The sequence below is a fragment of the Cavia porcellus genome, unplaced genomic scaffold (genome assembly GCF_034190915.1).
Source record: "Cavia porcellus strain 051 isolate PalLab524CR breed Dunkin Hartley unplaced genomic scaffold, mCavPor4.1 scaffold_4, whole genome shotgun sequence".
NCBI lineage: Eukaryota > Metazoa > Chordata > Mammalia > Rodentia > Caviidae > Cavia > Cavia porcellus.
Window position 1 is genome coordinate 9,838,518 of NW_026947487.1, and position 17,479 is coordinate 9,855,996.

The window sequence follows — 17,479 nt, forward strand, 5'->3', positions numbered from 1 at the left end:
AGATAAAATCAGATCATTATTGTGTCTCACTAGGGGCCAAGTCCTTTATGTGTTCAATGTAGTACAGCATGAGCCAGCCAGCAAGTGAGGACTGTGTCAGAGAGGTTCTCAGGAAAGAAGCAGCACCCTCGTCAGCTGCTGCTTTTGAGAGGCACCGCCTGCAGGAGATGGTACTCCCTTGGATCTTGAAGGGAACAAATGGAAATCAGAGAGTCCAGCGAGCACTGTTAGGGCCAAATCACAGAAGCAAAAATCTGCATGGTATTCTCTGTTGTATGAAAAAATGAAATGGAAAAAATGTTCATTAATCATCATTTTTAGAAAGAAGAAAGTGTATGAAATTGGTATCATCAGTGAACTCTTTAAAACACATTTTAACATGCAAATGGCTTGTTCCTGTTAAGTTCCAAATGGAGATGTCACACATAGATAGGTGTAGACCTTCCACTAATTCTCTACTCTTGAACATGAGCAGAAACTGGAGTGTCAGATATATAAAGAGAGCTTCACTCATGGAAGGTAGAGATTAAACAAACGCTTGAAAAACTCAAAAGTAGACTATCCAGGGAAAGGAACTTTAAAAAAAAACTGCCTATAATTAATAGCTTTCACGAGATAGAATAATTATGACTATGAATTAAAAACAAGATGCTTCTAAAAAGGAATATTCTATATCAGAAATAAAGCTAGGAAAAGTATAGGAAAAGAAAAAAAGTCTTGACAAATAAAAAGTAGAAAGATTAAAAAGCACATGAAATGGCCTGAATAATAGTTGTTCCAGGAAGAGAGAAGAGCAGGGAGAAAAAACATTAATAAAGGAACTCAAGGAAACTCCCAAGAATTGAGAGAAATGGGTTTTCCGTGAAGAAACCCACCATTGACGAAACTCACAGTCACTGTGAAGCTTGAGATAAGGACAGAGAAGATCTATAAGCATCCCTGCCACTCACCCAGAAAGGCAGGTCGCATCAGAAATCACAATGGCTTGGACTCACTTAGCTGTGAGGCTGGAAATGGGAAGACAGTAGAGCAGTGCCCTCAGAATTTTGACAGAAATAAATTTCACACTAGAATTTGATAGCCAGCCAAATGTCCCCCCAAAGTAAAGGCGAGAATACAGGTGACTTGAGACCCACAGGTGTATTGGTTGTTTTACTAATGTGTAATGAGTTGCCATCACATGTAGAAGCTTAAGGCACATATGTTTATTATTTTGTATGCTTTCTGGAAACGGTTTAGCATGGTGGTTTTGGCTTCAGGTCCCTCGTTAGGTTGCAGCCAGACACTTGGCTGGGTTGCAGGATCTCAGGGGCTAAAGGATCTGCTTCCAAGCTTTCTGATGGAACTGTTGTCAAGGGGCTGTCATTGCTTATCACAAGGCTTACCAAAGGGCAGCTTGTGCTTTCACAGCTTTGAGCAAAAGTAAACAGCTTTGTTTTAACACATATATTTAACCCTACACTTTAGAAATACAGAAAATATATATCTACCTTTCATATAAGTATAGGATAGTTCATTTTATTGTCTCTAAATAATACTTAAATACTGAAGTATGACATTATATTATATGCTTATATATGTGATATTTCACAATAAAAATGGCAATACCAAAAAAGGTAATTATTAATAATTTAGGTGGATGATAATAAATGACTGAAGTATAACTGAGGCCATGGAGCTGCAGAGGAGTCAGCAGTAAACAGAATGAAGAACAAATAGAACTTGGAGATTCTTTTGACTCAAAAGAGTCACAAGTTCTTCTGAAACTAGAGAGAAGAATAAATAACAATTCATGCAACGGACAGTATATAGAGATATTTTCTTCTCATGGCCCTGTCCCCAATCCTACAGAGACACGTACTAGTCCTTTAAAAAGCTATGTGTCAAGCTAATGCCTTTTAAAATAAATTTTCAAGAATTAAAATATCTTTCTACTTCTTATATTTAGGAAGTAATGGTTGCTGATGATCTGGAAAGTGAGGTAGGATGGTGAATTTAATTTTAAAGTTATAAAAATGTTTTGCAAATTGAGGATGTTATTGCAATAAAAGTTTAAGTCCTGAATTGAGATGGAGACCCTGATTGTGTTTCTGGTTATTGCTTAGAAGGAGGCCCAAAAGCTATATGTGACTGTAAAATTGTTCTGAATGTAGTTTTCTATGAAACTTCTCATGACAATATGAAAAATTGCAAACTATATGAAGAAAATGTATAAATATAGTGATTTAAAGCAATCAAAACTTGAGTTTTTCATAATATTGTTTGTGTATATTTATATACTTATATAAACTAGCAACTCTACTAGTAGGTAAAATCTACCAGTTTGGAGAACCCAGTCCTCCGTGTAATTCCAACTGGCACTTTTAACCCTATTTCAAGCATAGAGTGACTTTATTTTATGTTTATTCCTTTCCCTTTCAGAGAGAAAAGCTGAAGTCCCTTTTGGCAGCTAAAGAAAAGCAACATGAAGAAAGCTTAAGGACCATTGAGGCTCTTAAAAATAGATTTAAGTATTTTGAGGTATAGAAAGCTTAAATTATTTCTAATAATTCATAGTGAAATTATGAGGGACTTTGCATGAGAGTTGAATTTGAATTTTAAATCTGTACCTTACTGTGTGGCCTAAGGTAGTTTATTCTGCTGGACAGTTTATATTTTGTTTCTTACTCATTCTTTCAAGGACTTGCACCACAGTAATAGCACTTGGAAGTCTTTTCTTTTTCTGCACAGTGTTGTAAAGGTTCAGTGAAATCCTTTCAGTTGCCTAATGTGTAACTGACAGTCCTGACCCAGTTTCTTGTCCCTGACCTTCATGTCCATTCTTCTCTGTTCAGAACTTCAGATTTTTAGCTGTATATTTTCAGTGACTGTGCTGACCACAATAGCATCACCTAAATGGTGGTGTGGCCAGAGTTATCTGGGGAAGAATTGTGTATATGTGGGTTAATCAAGACAGCTTGGTGAGAGTTGCATGTCAGTAGGATCAGGTGGTTTGCTTGCCTCTGATTGAATCAATTAATTTTTAGTTTTTCCAAGTCACATTTTTTCAACTTTTTGGTGAAAGATAGTAGATATTAAAAAGTGCCTATGTTAAAAGTGGATAAGTTGATGAATTCTCACAAGCTCAATCACCTAGATTAAGGAATAGGACATCACCAGCACCTAGAACTCTCCCTCCTGTTCTCTTTTGTCACTACCTACTCTTTGTACTGGCAGCATAGTTACTCTGACTTTTAATTGCATAGATTTATTTAGCAAATTAAATAAATAATATAGCATATGTAAGTGTCATTCATCACTGGGGGGTGACACAGAAGAAAGTGGCTGATTCTTACTGAGGACTATAACATCTTTAAAAAAGTGTCTTAGTCCATTTTTACCTCTACCACAAAATATTTGAGGCTGAATAACTTAACAGAAATCTATTCTTCACAGTTGTGATGGCGGGAATTCCAAGATCGGGTACTTGGCATCTACTGAGAGCCTTTCTGCTGAGAACTTTGCCATGATACAAGGGGCAAGTGCTATGTCTCACTTGGCTGAAAGCTAAAAGCAAAAGGGCTAGATAGTTCTCTGCAGCTCTCTTATAAGACATTCATTTGTTTATGGAGGATAGCCTTTGAAACTTAATCACTTCCCTCAAGACCTCACTTCTTAGTACCACCGCAGTGGGAATTCAGTTTCAGCACATTGTGAGGGATATGCAGATGATAACACAAAGTAACTTTTCTTATAAATAAAAATTGCAGCTATCAAAAACAATGTAAAATTGGGATGAATTTCACAGGTGTAATGTCACATGAAAGAAATCAGACACAAAGCCTACTGCATAGGTCCCTAACACTACAGAACTCCATTACTGTGCAGCCCAACAGCACATAACCAATCTGAGGTGGTTGGACCCTTTAGTGAGGCCTTCTGGTTGAGGGGTGAGATATGAAGAAATTTCTAGGCTACACTGAACATCGTGTATCTTGGTCTGAGTTGTGATCACACAAGATGGGCATGTACAGAAAATGTGTACTGCACACCATATTTGGCTACAGCTGAGTTATACTTCGGTACATTTTTTAAAAATACAGGGCAAAAAGTGTCCTGTATTTATGGCTGCATTTTAAAGATTATTCAGAAATAATTTTATCAACTAAAGGATGCTGTCACTACAGATGTTTCTGTCTTTTCACATTCAGAGGCTCCTTTTGAAATGTGGTCATACTCAACATTGTCATGGTGTGGACTCTGTGTCGAGAACTACTCTGTGCACTGTACCCACATCAGTAAATACAGCAGCCCCGTGTGATGTGTGTTATTGTGTCTGCACTTTATGTGCGAGCAGCCTGAGGAAGAGAGAGGTTCACCCAGGGAAGGGATCACAGACCAAAGTCCAGAACTGGAACTGGAGCCCAGGTATCTGGCTCCTTGGTGTTTTGTGTTCTCACCTGGTTTTATACTTGGAATAGCTTAGATGATAAAATACAAGTGTATAAACAGGGCCTGTGAGGTATTTATCAGCCAGACACCTGTAATTTGGGTACTATTCATATATTCTCAGAAGTAGAATCTCTCTGTATATCCTAGGAAGATAGTGTTTTTCTGTAGCTTTTGATAAACTCAAAATTTGTCAAGTTTATAACTTTCAATAAGGTCATAATAACACAAAAGTAACATCATAAAACTGGTATATATTTATTTTCTAAAAATTAGATACAAATAAACTAAAAGCAGAAAATAAAGACATTTGGTGGTTGTGATGGCACATTGTAATCCCAGCATTTGGGAGACCAAGACAGGAAGATTATCATGAATTCATGGCCAGCCTGGGCTACATAGTAAGTTCAAGAGCAGCCTGGTTCAAGACCCTGTCTCAGAAAAAACAAAAACAAACACACCTGTAAATAGTACTATTAGCACGTGACCAATATTATCTTTGTCCCTTGTGTATTACATGCTCATTCAATAGATGGGATCATATTGTACATTGTGTCTTATGATGTTCCTTGTTCGATGTAATGGAGACATGTTCTTCAGTTAGTACATACTGATTTTGATGAATTTTCATACTCAGAATGATGTATTACTTTCAAAAAGAAATTATAGGACCCACTTTTTATGTGAATCAGCATTTGTGAAAGCTACAGATGACTCGAATACTCACTATAATATTATGTCACATGCTTAGGGATGTAGTTTAGTAGTAAGGTCCTCCTCCATTCAATCCCAAGGACCACACACATGCACAAAACCATAATAGCAACAACAAAACCTTCATCAACTGTCAGCAGTAATACTGAATTATATGAAATCCTTAACATGTGAATATTTCCCTTATGTTTTAGGAAAAATAGAGGGAAATACAGCTGCTTTAGAAAGAGGCTAATTTTATGTAGAATTCATTCATTCCTTTTCATCTGAGAAATGCAGGAATGATAATAAAACAGAGTTATACTTTTTGTGTGCTCAGTGATCCCCCCAACACACATACATATATAAGACCACATCATAAATTACTAGAAATTCTTGTATTAAATATTATACAGAGCCAAGAGCTTATCTAGCTTATGGATATTTTTCTGTATACTTGGGGTGCTGAGATTTAATGGAGGTGGCATTAATCTAGCCATGAAACACTAGATTTCTTTATCCCAGTCACCTGACAGGGTATGATATGTAGCAATTAGTATTACACCCACAGACATGAACTATACCCACATACCCGTATATATTAGAGTCTTTGTATTATTCTTACTTGGGAGGAAGAACAGTGCATATGTATTTTTGTTATCAACATCCAGATTGTCTCTGTTACTCTCTTTTTACTAATCAATGCACTGACAGATTTATTACTATTTTAGTAGTAATAGGTTTTTGTCTTAGTTTCATTTCCTGCACTCTGCCTCTTTTCGCCTTCAGAAATAATCATGGTTGTATAAATTCTGAAAGATGGGATTGTGCTTATACTTGCGGTCAGTGAGAAGGGTTCCTGCTCCCAACAGTAGCACAGTAGAATGAATCAGCAGCAGCAAACACTAGGCACTGAAGGCAATTTCAGTTCCTTCAAGGCTCACTTTGTTTCTTTTGTGTAATAAAGGGTTACTTTGAAACACTTGGCTGCTTTTATTAAAATGCTTAGTGAAGTAGTTTATTCACCATGATCTCTCTGATTACTGCTAATGCAATGTCTTTTTTCTGGAATCAAGTAGAATAATACCCATAGAAACAAGGAATGTCGAAAATGTGGTTTTAATGACTGGACTGTTCAGAGGTGAGGTAGATACAGCATTTTACAAAATGAAGCAACCTTCACCTAAAATATTTTAATGTATGCTTCTGGTTTCAGAGTGATCATTTAGGATCAGGAAGTCACTTCAGTAACCGTAAGTATGAAAGCATGGATTATCATGATGGGTCACCCAGTTCAAGCAAGAAAGAATGCCTGTTTACTTTTCTGGCCATATGTATCCTACTGCTGCTACTTAGTGTGTACCTCAACAGATGGAGCTAGAGAGAAGTTCACATGAATACTGCGGACCCTGGCATAAAGCCTATGAGTCACTGTGGCCCTAGTTTTTTGTAGCCCCCTATAATTTAAAACTAACTTATATGAGTTTTTTGCCTTGTTGATTAGTATACATTCATCTCATGATAGTTAGGATTTGTTTTTTATAGAATTATAGAAAGAAACAATTAGTTTCTGATTTTGAGAAATTAATCCCAATGCTGGAAAGAATTTTACAAGTTCCATAAACAACTGTTTATTATTTAGAACCATATTTAATTGCTGTTTACTTTTATTCTCTAATTTTATAAAATTTTTCTATAAAAGTCTTTTTTTTGCTTCTTAATTGAGTATTAAACTATATTCTAGCTAAGTGCAGCAGCATTCTATAAATTTCAAAGAAATGTTTTTATTTTGATTATATATATATCTATATATATAGATATGTATATATATACAGTTTTTTTTTTTTTGCACTAACAGGGATCAAACTCACAACCTCACACTTGCTAGGCAGGTGCTTTTATGATTATATATTTTATAATAACCATGTAACTTACTTAACCAGTTTAGTATCTGTTGTTCACTAGGTCATAGAGATTTCCCTTATATTAACAGAAACAGGAAAAAATGTGGCTATTTTAGATTCACATTTATCTCAAGAATAATTTTATGTTATACCTCCTTTTAATTGGATTATTAAGAAAAGGAAATAGTAACCAGCTTAATGGTTACCCTATGTGGATGTGAATATTTAACTTAAGATGTCATTTATTTGGACTTCTTTAGGAAAAGAAGATGTGCTCAAACAAGGTCAAATGTATATGATGGAATCACAGGTAATAGTTTTTTAATTTTAAAAAATATTTAAAGAAAATATTTGTGCCTTTATGAAGAGCGAAGACAATATTGTATAAATATACAATGGATCTTCTGCATATGGATCCACTGAGTAAAATTTTCATTTCCAAAGTTTACCTTGTTTGCTGGAGTTTACTAAAAGCTGATGTTTCTGTGAGGGCAGTGGCTTTGGTAGAAAGCCTCTGTTCTTCACAGTGACTGCAGCTTTGACTCTTTGCCTGTATGGAAGGGAAGATGGGTATGAATAATTCAAAGGTCCTTAACTTGGGCATACACATGTATTTTTCCTTGCAATTACATGTATATTCTATGTTTTAGGAATTCACATCAAAATAAAGTTTCTAAGAGGTGTTATCTGATTTCTTACCTATTTATCTGTCCCCTACTTTTATTTTTCAGTAGATACAAGGCTTGCATTTCTAGTGCCTTCTGTAGCCTGTTAGAACTGTTATATATTTGGGGTCTAAAGGCTTTCTTATATACTGACCTTAGCAGGCAAATTCAGGAGGCCTAGATAGTGTGTAAGATCTCTGTAAGATGGAGAGAGAGAATGGTTTTCAACTAACCAGTATCAAAGATTAGATAAATATTTGATCATAAAAAAAACGTGGAAATTATGAAGCTGTGTGTGTAATTTCTTGGCAAGTTGTAGTAGCCTTAAACTGAAAATAATTGATAAATTGAAGAACAATTTAGAAGGAAACCAAGGCTAGGAAATTATTCCATGTTGTCATGTTTCTTCTCTCAATTCAGAAGAAGGCTGGCTGTATTGAACCAAATAACTATAATGGTTGCTCATTAAAATCAAAGATTATCCTCAGGATATAGTGCTTTTAGCAATGAATTTGTACTTTTAAAGAGCCATTATTGTAGTAAGTTCAATGGGGCAATAAAAAGCTAAATTTGTGTGTTCTGATACTTGAACTGTTTCACTCAAAAGTTTAATTATAATTCTGGGCTTTTTTTTTTTTTTGGTTGGCGTTTAATAGAGGGAACAAGATACTGTATTAATCTAGATTTGTACTAAGATTATAGGTCTAATTCTATCCTGAGAGAAGAAAACTTCTTTTTCAGAGCTAACTATGTTCTCTTAATAACTATTATACTGGCTGGGGTTTATTTAGGTAGTATTTTTAATATTTAAACTACATTATATTGGAGTCAATAGTTGAAGGTATTCAGAAGTCATACACTGTATTAGAACTTTAGTAATGTGTAATTTTATGAAATTATTTGTGTATTTTAAATTGCAGTACTTATTTTTATGCAAGGGTTAGAATTTGATATTCTAAACACATTATATGCTATGAAACATAGAAATGGTAAATATGTTTTGACGAGGTTGATGTTCTTGTGTTATGGATAGAAGTTATCAAGAGGACAGAAAGGGAAATCAGTCAGTTGCCACAGCTACTTTGCTTCTTTGTTCTGCCAGAGATAGACTTAAGTGAACAAGTCTCAAAATGTTAAGCAACTTACACCTAAAAATGCTTTGCTTGCCACAAAAATCCGGCTATGTTTATTTTTTTTCTCACTGGCCGACACTAGAAACCCTTTGACTTCTGGTGAGGAAGAAACTTTATATAAATTTGGCAAATAGTGAGGGTCTCCTTCAGGCTTTTATGTTGACATCATTTTTTCCCTTTTCAGTGCACGTCCCCTGGAATGCCAGCCCACATGCAAAGTAGGTCTATGTTAAGACCTCTGGAGGTGTCACTACCCAATCAAATCTCGCACTCTGAAAACGAGATTTTAAAGAAAGAACTAGAAGCAATGCGAACTTTCTGTGATTCCGCGAAACAGGACCGGCTCAAGCTCCAAAATGAACTGGCTCACAAGGTGGCGGAGTGCAAAGCGTTAGCCTTAGAATGCGAAAGGGTCAAGGAGGACTCCGATGAGCAGATAAAACAGTTAGAAGATGCCTTGAAAGATGTGCAGAAGAGGATGTATGAATCAGAAGGCAAAGTGAAGCAAATGCAGACCCATTTTCTGGCCCTTAAGGAGCACTTGACCAGTGAAGCAGCCTCAGGGAACCACAGAGTCATGGAAGAACTGAAGGACCAGTTGAAAGACATGAAAGCAAAATATGAAGGCGCCTCAGCAGAAGTGGGGAAATTACGAAATCAAATCAAGCAAAATGAGATGTTAGTAGAAGAGTTTAAGAGGGATGAAAGCAGGCTGGTGGAGGAAAATAAACGTTTGCAGAAGGAATTTAGTATGTGTGAAATGGAGCGGGAGAAGGAAGGAAGGAAGGTCCGAGAGATGGAAGGGCAGTTAAAAGAATTGTTATCCAAGGTGGCCCTCTCCATCCCAACAGAAAAATTTGAGAACATGAAGAGCTTACTATCAAATGAGGTGAATGAGAAAGCAAAAAAGCTTGTAGAGGTGGAAAGAGAATATGAGCGATCACTGAGTGAAATTCGGCAGTTAAAGAGGGAACTCGAGAACGTCAGGGGCAAGCTTGCTCAGCAAGTCAGTCCAGAGGAGCACGAGCAGCTCAAGAACAGGCTAGAGCAAAAGTCAGGAGAACTTGGGAAGAAGGTCTCTGAGTTAATGCTGAAAAACCAGACTCTCCAAAAGGAGACTGAGAAGGTTCTTCTGGATAACAAGCTCCTCAACCAGCAAGTGCATAACCTAACCGTGGAGATGAAAAGTCATTATGTTCCTTTGAAAGTCAGTGAAGAAATGAAAAAGGCCCATGATGTTAATATTGATGATTTGAATAAAAAGCTTTCAGAAGCAACACAGAAATATACAGAAAAGAAATTTGAAGTGGAGAAACTATTGATGGAAAATGACAGGTTGAATAAGAACATTAACCGCCTGGAAACTGTGTTTATTCCTCCTGAGAAACATGAAAAAGAGATAATGGCCTTGAAATTCAATATTGCGGAACTTAAAAAACAGCTATCTGAACTTAATAAAAAATGTGGTGAAGATCAAGAGGCAATTCATGCACTCACATCTGAAAACACCAATTTGAAAAAGACTCTGAGTAGCCAGTATGTGCCAGCTAAAACCCACGAAGAGATGAGAACTGCGCTGAGCAACACATTAGATAAGACTAACAGAGAATTGTCTGATGCAAAGAAAAGATTTGAAGATGTAAACCAAGAACTTACAAAAGTAAAAAGTGAGAACAAAATATTAAAAAGAAACCTGGAAGCCACTCAGAATCAAGTCAAAGCTGAGTACATCAGCCTGAGAGAGCACGAGGGGAGGATGAGCGCTGTGAGGCAGAGCCTGAAGGAGGTACAGGAGGCGAAGGCTGCAGTCCTGGCCGACCATCGCCGGGACCAGGAGGAGATCGTGTCACTGCATGCTGAAATTGAAGCCCAGAAGAAGGAACTTGACACAATCCATGAGTGCATCAAACTAAAATATGCTCCCATTATCAGCTTTGAAGAGAGTGAGCAGAAATTCAAAGCAACCGAGAAAGAACTAAAAGAAAAGCTATCAGAGCAGACACAGAAGTGCAGTGTCAGAGAAGAAGAAGCCAAGAAAAGCAAGCAAGAGAGTGATAAGTTACAGAGGGAGGTCATTAACCTGCAGAAAGAGTTAAAGGATAAGAATGTCCTGATGGAGAACGCCCGTGAAGTGGAAAGAGTGCTGAGCAGAAAAACAGAAGAGCTCAACAAACAGTTCAAAGATCTGTCACAGAAATACATCGACATAAAGGCCGAGAAAGAGAAGCTGGCAGAGGAAAAGGCCAGACAGGCCTCTGAGATCCTTGCAGCACAAAGTCTTTTGCAGAAACAGCATGTCCCATTGGAACAGGTGGAGGCCATGAAAAAATCTCTTAATGGCACAATTGACAACTTGAAGGAAGAACTGAAGAATAAGCAGAGGTGCTTTGAGAAAGAGCAGCAAACAGTGACCAAGCTGCAACAGCTGTTGGAGAATCAAAAGAACTCTTCAGTGCCCCTGGCAGAACATCTGCAGGTTAAGGAAGCATTTGAGAAGGAGGTTGGTGTCATGAAAGCTAGCTTGAGAGAAAAGGAAGAAGAAAGTCAGAACAAAACCCATGAAGTCTCCAAACTTCAGACCGAAGTTGAGAATACTAAACAAGCACTAAAAAAATTAGAGACTCGAGAGGTAGTTGATTTATCTAAATATAAAGCAACGAAAAAGGATTTAGAGGCCCAGATTTCCAACTTAAATGAAAAATTGGCCAACCTGAACAGAAAGTATGATGAAGTATGTGAAGAGGTCTTGCAAGCCAAAAAGAAGAACTTATCTACAAAAGATGAGAAGGAGTTACTGCATTTCAGCATCGAGCAAGAAATCAAGGATCAGAAAGAACGATGTGATAAGTCCTTAACAACAATCACAGAGTTACACAGAAGGATACAAGAATCTGCTGAACAAATTGAAGCAAAAGATAATAAGGTAGGTACAAAGTCATGTGCATGGCTATGCCTTGGAAGTCCATGGCAGGACTGCCAGAGTAGGAACATAGGACTCTTCCATAGCATCCAACACAAAGGTCTATAAAAGTATCACTAAAGTGCCACCTTTCCAGTTTGACCTCTGGTGTGCAAAAATCTGAATTGAAAAAACACAAAAATCAGGGGGAGGTTCAGCTCAGCGGCATAAGTGCCTGCCTTGGAAGCAGGCAGTTGTGAGTTCGATCCCCAGTACCGATAAAAAAGAAAAAGACAAAAGAAAAAAAAGAAAAAAAAAAAAAGAAAGAAAAAACACAAAAATCAAAAGCATTTTCCCTATCTGTTCTTTCAACTGATACAGCTGCTCATTGAAAGATGAGGAGACTTAAGATTCACTTGCCTCATAAATAAGTAGTCAAAGTCCAGTGGGCTATTGACATCTGAAGAATGGGAGAGACAGGAGGAAAAAAGCCCATGTTTCTATGCTGCAAAAAAGCCAAGAATACTGGGGAGTGTCCAGACTTGAACTTGACACTTAACTGTAGCACTGAACTAAGCAGTCTGTCTTCCATTCTTTTGGTACAATTCACAGAATAAGTACTCAACACTTTTTGAAACTGGTCATCACACAGTTTATACTAAGGTGATGACACTGCAATATTGTTTATTCAAAAGATAATTATTAAATGCCTCCTACATCCTGGGTGTTGGAAGTAGAGTGTTGATAAAAACAGATTCAGACCAAGCCCTCCTCAGTGGAGAGGTACAAATACTAACATCTATGCATCTTCCTATAAGACCCAGAATTTCAGTCTTCTTACTTTGTTTGGAATCCTCTCACGTTGTCTTTAGGAATATAATATGTAATTATAACAGCTTATTATTAATATGTACTTGTATATGTCACCATTTATTGAACATGTGCTATGTGCCAGACATGTATTTATGATTGCATATGATTTTCTTAACTCTGAAAGACTTGCCCTCTTTCATCAATAAGGAAATAAAAGGCTCAGAAAAATAAAGAAAATTAGCTGGTCTCATACAAGCCAGATCTGTCTGATTTCAAAGCCTGTGCTTTTTTCTAAATAGCCTTCCTGGGTTTTCTCTTTCTTTCAGTATAACAAAATAGTCTTAAATATAATACAATCTCTGAGAGAAACAAGGCATGTAAATTAATTCTAGATGCACACTGTTACAGAGACCACCCCCACCCTCTGTGTTCCAAGCCTTACCTGGAAGATAGTTTATATATGTTCACAAGATCCATACACATTATCTAAGAATAAGACTTAAGTTCATGCCCAAATCAAAGGATGCATATATTCTTACTTTGATATTGCTTTTGTAAGAAATTTACTGAAAGGAATTTAATTAAAGACATGATACGAGTTTATTGTTGATATGAAGTTGGAAGTATCCATACCTCCATAGTCTGATATATAATGATAAAATTTGTGTCTCAAATAAGAAATAATTTATTTGCAAGTATGTTCATTATAAATGACTAAATGAATAAGAAATAATTTATTTGCAAGTATGTTCATTATAAATGAATAAATGAATAATATGTGCTTCTCCTGTGATTTTTTTTTCTTTCAAAAGATAACGGAACTGCTCAGTGATGTAGAAAGACTAAAGCAGGCACTCAATGGCCTGTCCCAGCTCACATACACTAGTGGCAGCCCCACCAAGAGGCAGAGCCAGCTGGTGGATGCCCTGCAGCATCAAGTGAAGGCCTTGCAACAGCAGCTGGCTGTGAGTACTAGATGCCCAAGGGCTTTGCTCAGAGGGGCCAGGGCACCTTAGAGGGTGCATAAAGCTTATTTGGAAACCAGTTGATTTGCATCTATAATCGTGTCTGAGAGTGTAAATAATTTTGTGAAAAGTTCTCTCTACTGGTGTTATGACTGTGTTTATTTAGTGCCTAATTATATGCCAGGCTCTGTATTCTGCATTTTTACTTATTTTATCTCTAGACTTTATCCTCACCACACTCCAAATCTGACTTATTCTGTCTGTTTTGTCTTGAAAGAAACAAAGACTAACACGAGGAAAGATGCTTCAGTCTCAGAAGTATGGTAGGAAGCTTAGGGTAGAGATAAGAGAGGGTGCTTTTGTAGTCATCCAAAGCATAATTGCTTTCACCATGAATATTCCTTAGAAAAATGCATACTGCTTCCTCTTGTGGAATCCTGTGTCTGATAGGATCCGGTGATTTGTTATAAGAAGAGTAGCAGGAGCTCTTTAATAATGATAATGCCCCCATGTTGTAGGGGCAGGCCTCAGGTCAGTACTATCACAAGGCGACGTGTGTTTGGAGAAGTGAATGCTTTTATTCTGATCTGTGTGTCTTTCCACATTTCCAGGATGCTGACAGACAGCATCAAGAAGTAATCGCAATTTACCGGACACACCTTCTTAGTGCTGCACAGGTAAAGAACTGTTGCTTTTTTGGTTTAGAAGAAAATACTGTACTTTTTTCCATCTTAAAGTAAATTTATGTGTAATTGATATTTAAAGTAGCTGTACCCCTATAGCCTGCTGTGGTGGGACATGCCTGGAATCCTGGCACTTGAGAGGCTGAGGCAAGAGGATCACTGTGAGTTTGAGGCCAGCCTGGGCTGCATAGTGAGTTCAAGGATAGCCTGCACACGTAGTAAGACCCTTTCTCAAACCACTGCCCACCCTGCCTGCAGAATAATAAGTAAATAAATAAAATTAAGTAGCTATATCTCATATGCTTATTTAAAAATAATTATGTTTCTTTTAATCATGGCTTACATATTTCCCAGAAAAATTTACAAAGCTATGTGGCAACACAACATCTTAAATTTAGTGTTGTCTCCATCTGCTTGTCACTCATTTTTTAGACAGTTTGGCAACATGATGGCAGCATGTGTTCATGGTGCTGCTGGCTAGCACTGACGCCTTGACATCCAGCAGGGCTGTCAGCTGCAGGGGGAGGGGAGGGACTTCATGTGTATCTTGGTAGCAGAGGAGCATTGCTTTGAAATACAGAAAACACTAGAAGTCTGAAGAGTGCGAGCAGGCTATGCATAGAATTGTAATAATTAGAGAAAAATTGGTCTAATTAAGAGATAATTGGTAATGTCTGTTTAACCTTAAACTTAGTGAAACATAAGATTATAAATTTCCTTCTTTAAGGGTGAGAATGCTTTTTTTAAAAAAACATACTAAGAAAATGTTTAATTTATATATTCTTAGCATCTATAGTCATATGAGCAGCATCTCTAAAATTCTCAGAACAGGTTTTTTGGGAAGATACGAATGTTAGAGTCACAAGGAAGAGATAATAATAGGAATTATTTGGATTTGAATTGTTCTAGGCCTTATTGTTAAAAAAAAGAGAGAGAATAAAAGACGAATGTTAAGAGGAAACTTCAAAAAAGACATTTTTAAAAGGGAACTAGATAAAATAAATGATACCAGTTTTCAGGGGAGGAGCTGAAGATTGAACATAGGGCATCGTTTTCCTATATTCTATTTAGCTACATCCCTAGACTTAAACATCTTTTTTCTAAATTTTGAGGTAAGATCTCACTAACTTGCCTAAGCTGGCTCTGAACTGGTGAACCACCTCCTTCAGGCTCCCAGGTAGTCTTTTTCTATGAAAAAACAATGGAGTGGGAGCTATTGAAAAATAATAGTCTTGAGTAGATAGAAGATAAGCTAGGATTTGAAAGTTTATCATAGTTATTAGAGAAAACTGTAGGTAAAAACCAGGATAGGTAGTTTAGGAAGGCAAATAGTAGAAAAAAATAGAAAATCTATAGTATTACAAGAGAATGAGAAACAGTGGTATTGGCCAGCAGAAGAAGAGCTTGCCCTCACAGAAAGATACGACAAAGGAATAATCCTTTCTGCTTTATACAGTACATACTTCTGAAATTAGAAATTATTTTCTACACAGTCCTAATGAAATATAATGAAAGCAATTGGCATCTGAAATAGGCTTGCCTTCTGGCATCCTGAAGTTAACTAAGAATTCAGTTTAGTCAACTATGGCTAATGTTTGAAATTTAAATGTCCTGCTGTTATAAAAACAGATTTTTGGAAGTAAAACTTTTTATATTAATAGAAAAGTGCTGAAACCTATGCAAGTGCTCCAGCAAAAAGGAAGAAAAGAGAGCAGGGTTATTACAGGCCCACACACTGACTTGCATTTAACCAGCCTTTGCCACTTTTAAAAATTTAAAGTATTTCATTTGAAGTCATTGAACTATAAATGGCTAATAGGCAGTAAAACCCATCAGTAACGAGGGATGTGCAAATGAATGAGAGGTACCATTTTTAAACGTGGGACTGGTACATACTGAACATGATGGCAGTCCATTGTGTAGGCTAGAGTGTGTTGGAAATGTTTATGCTTTGTTGGATGGGACTGTAAATTGTTATAACTTCTGTACAAGGACATTTTTAGCATTTTGTGAAATTAAGAATTGAGACTGCTTTTGACCCAGCAATTTCTTCTGTAGATTATCTGTCCATAAAAGTTGGAAATATCATACATTATTTGGGGAATGGGCAAAGAAATGTAATATGTCTATATAATGGACTATTATACAAAAGTTAAAATAATTATGTAGCTCTAGGGAAGGATTACTATGAAACTAAATAAAAAAGCAGATTGCAAAGTGATACATATTACATGATCCTGTTTATATAGAAAGTATGAATGTGGGGATATTTTCCTCAATTACTTTCTAATTAAAAACAAGGGAAATCTCAGCAACAACAGCAAAACAAAATTCATTTGATTTGCGTTGTTCATTTACAATTTATGCCCCACAATCATCAGAGCCATCATTGGAGGGAAGGAACAACAGAGAGACAGAGAGGGACAGGGGCTTGTCCATTTGTATTCTAGTGGCACCACTTACTAATTGGCTTCCTTTATTTTCATGCTAGGGCTGTACTCCCTTTTCCAGTTACTTCCTGTAGAATATCACCCTGATGTGAGGGTTTTGAATCATAAGCAGTCAGGTCCCAGAATGAGGCCTTTGTCTTTTGAATTCTTGTGTAAGTAAAGACGATGAGCTGTTTCTCCTCTTTGTTCCTTCTCTCAAGGGTCACATGGATGAAGACGTCCAGGCAGCCTTACTCCAGATCATACAGATGCGGCAGGGGCTGGTGTGCTAATGTCAGTACCACCAGGCCCGCTTGCTTTATCCTGCTGGTGCTGAGCATTCCGTATGCAACTCTCTGCCTCTTCTGGGCCTTACTCTGCTAGAATAATTAAAATAAAATACATTTTGTTCTATCAGTAGGTTTTTTTTTCAATTAGATAAGTATGTTACTGAGTTTTTCTTATATTATTCTATATATGTTAATTTTATAGCTAGGAAAACTATCTAACACTTTGTTTTGGATTGACTACGTATTTTTAAAACTTTGAGTCCCTAATAAAACATGCCACCTGAATGGGTCCATGCAAAGAGAGATCAGGATGAAATAACTTAATGGTTTATTTCAGTTCATAGGCATGTTTAAGTGGATTAGAAGACCTTTCCAATCCTCAGTTGATCCATGTGCCTAATGCAGTTTCAAGGAATGTGTTAGAACTTGGCTGGCCAAGTTGTATGCTTACCAAGGGAACTTAGTGTCTTTCACTTCTTTTGGAGGTATAAATGTGTTTTCTTCTTACACTAATAATTTTGTGCCTTTTAAAGTAAATTCCTTTTCATAAATGCTTTGCAGTGCTGAATTACCTTTA

General features: G+C 36.8%; 1 protein-coding gene across 3 annotated transcripts in view; it reads left to right on the forward strand.

The window, feature by feature from the left end:
* Uaca (uveal autoantigen with coiled-coil domains and ankyrin repeats) overlaps positions 1-17,029 on the forward strand; it is a 72,164-nt gene extending 55,135 nt beyond the window's left edge. For 2 of the 3 annotated variants that reach the window (XM_013141410.3, XM_003477635.5), the window contains exons 12-19: positions 1,949-1,981; positions 2,422-2,520; positions 6,338-6,374; positions 7,286-7,335; positions 9,008-11,746; positions 13,348-13,500; positions 14,112-14,177; positions 16,834-17,029. In XM_013141410.3, the coding sequence (XP_012996864.1) occupies positions 1,949-1,981; positions 2,422-2,520; positions 6,338-6,374; positions 7,286-7,335; positions 9,008-11,746; positions 13,348-13,500; positions 14,112-14,177; positions 16,834-16,905 (3,249 nt within the window). In that variant the 3' untranslated portion in view covers positions 16,906-17,029. The remainder of the gene's footprint in view (positions 1-1,948; positions 1,982-2,421; positions 2,521-6,337; positions 6,375-7,285; positions 7,336-9,007; positions 11,747-13,347; positions 13,501-14,111; positions 14,178-16,833) is intronic. The other variant, XM_013141411.3, reaches the window with a different exon arrangement.
* Positions 17,030-17,479: the final 450 nt, after the last annotated feature.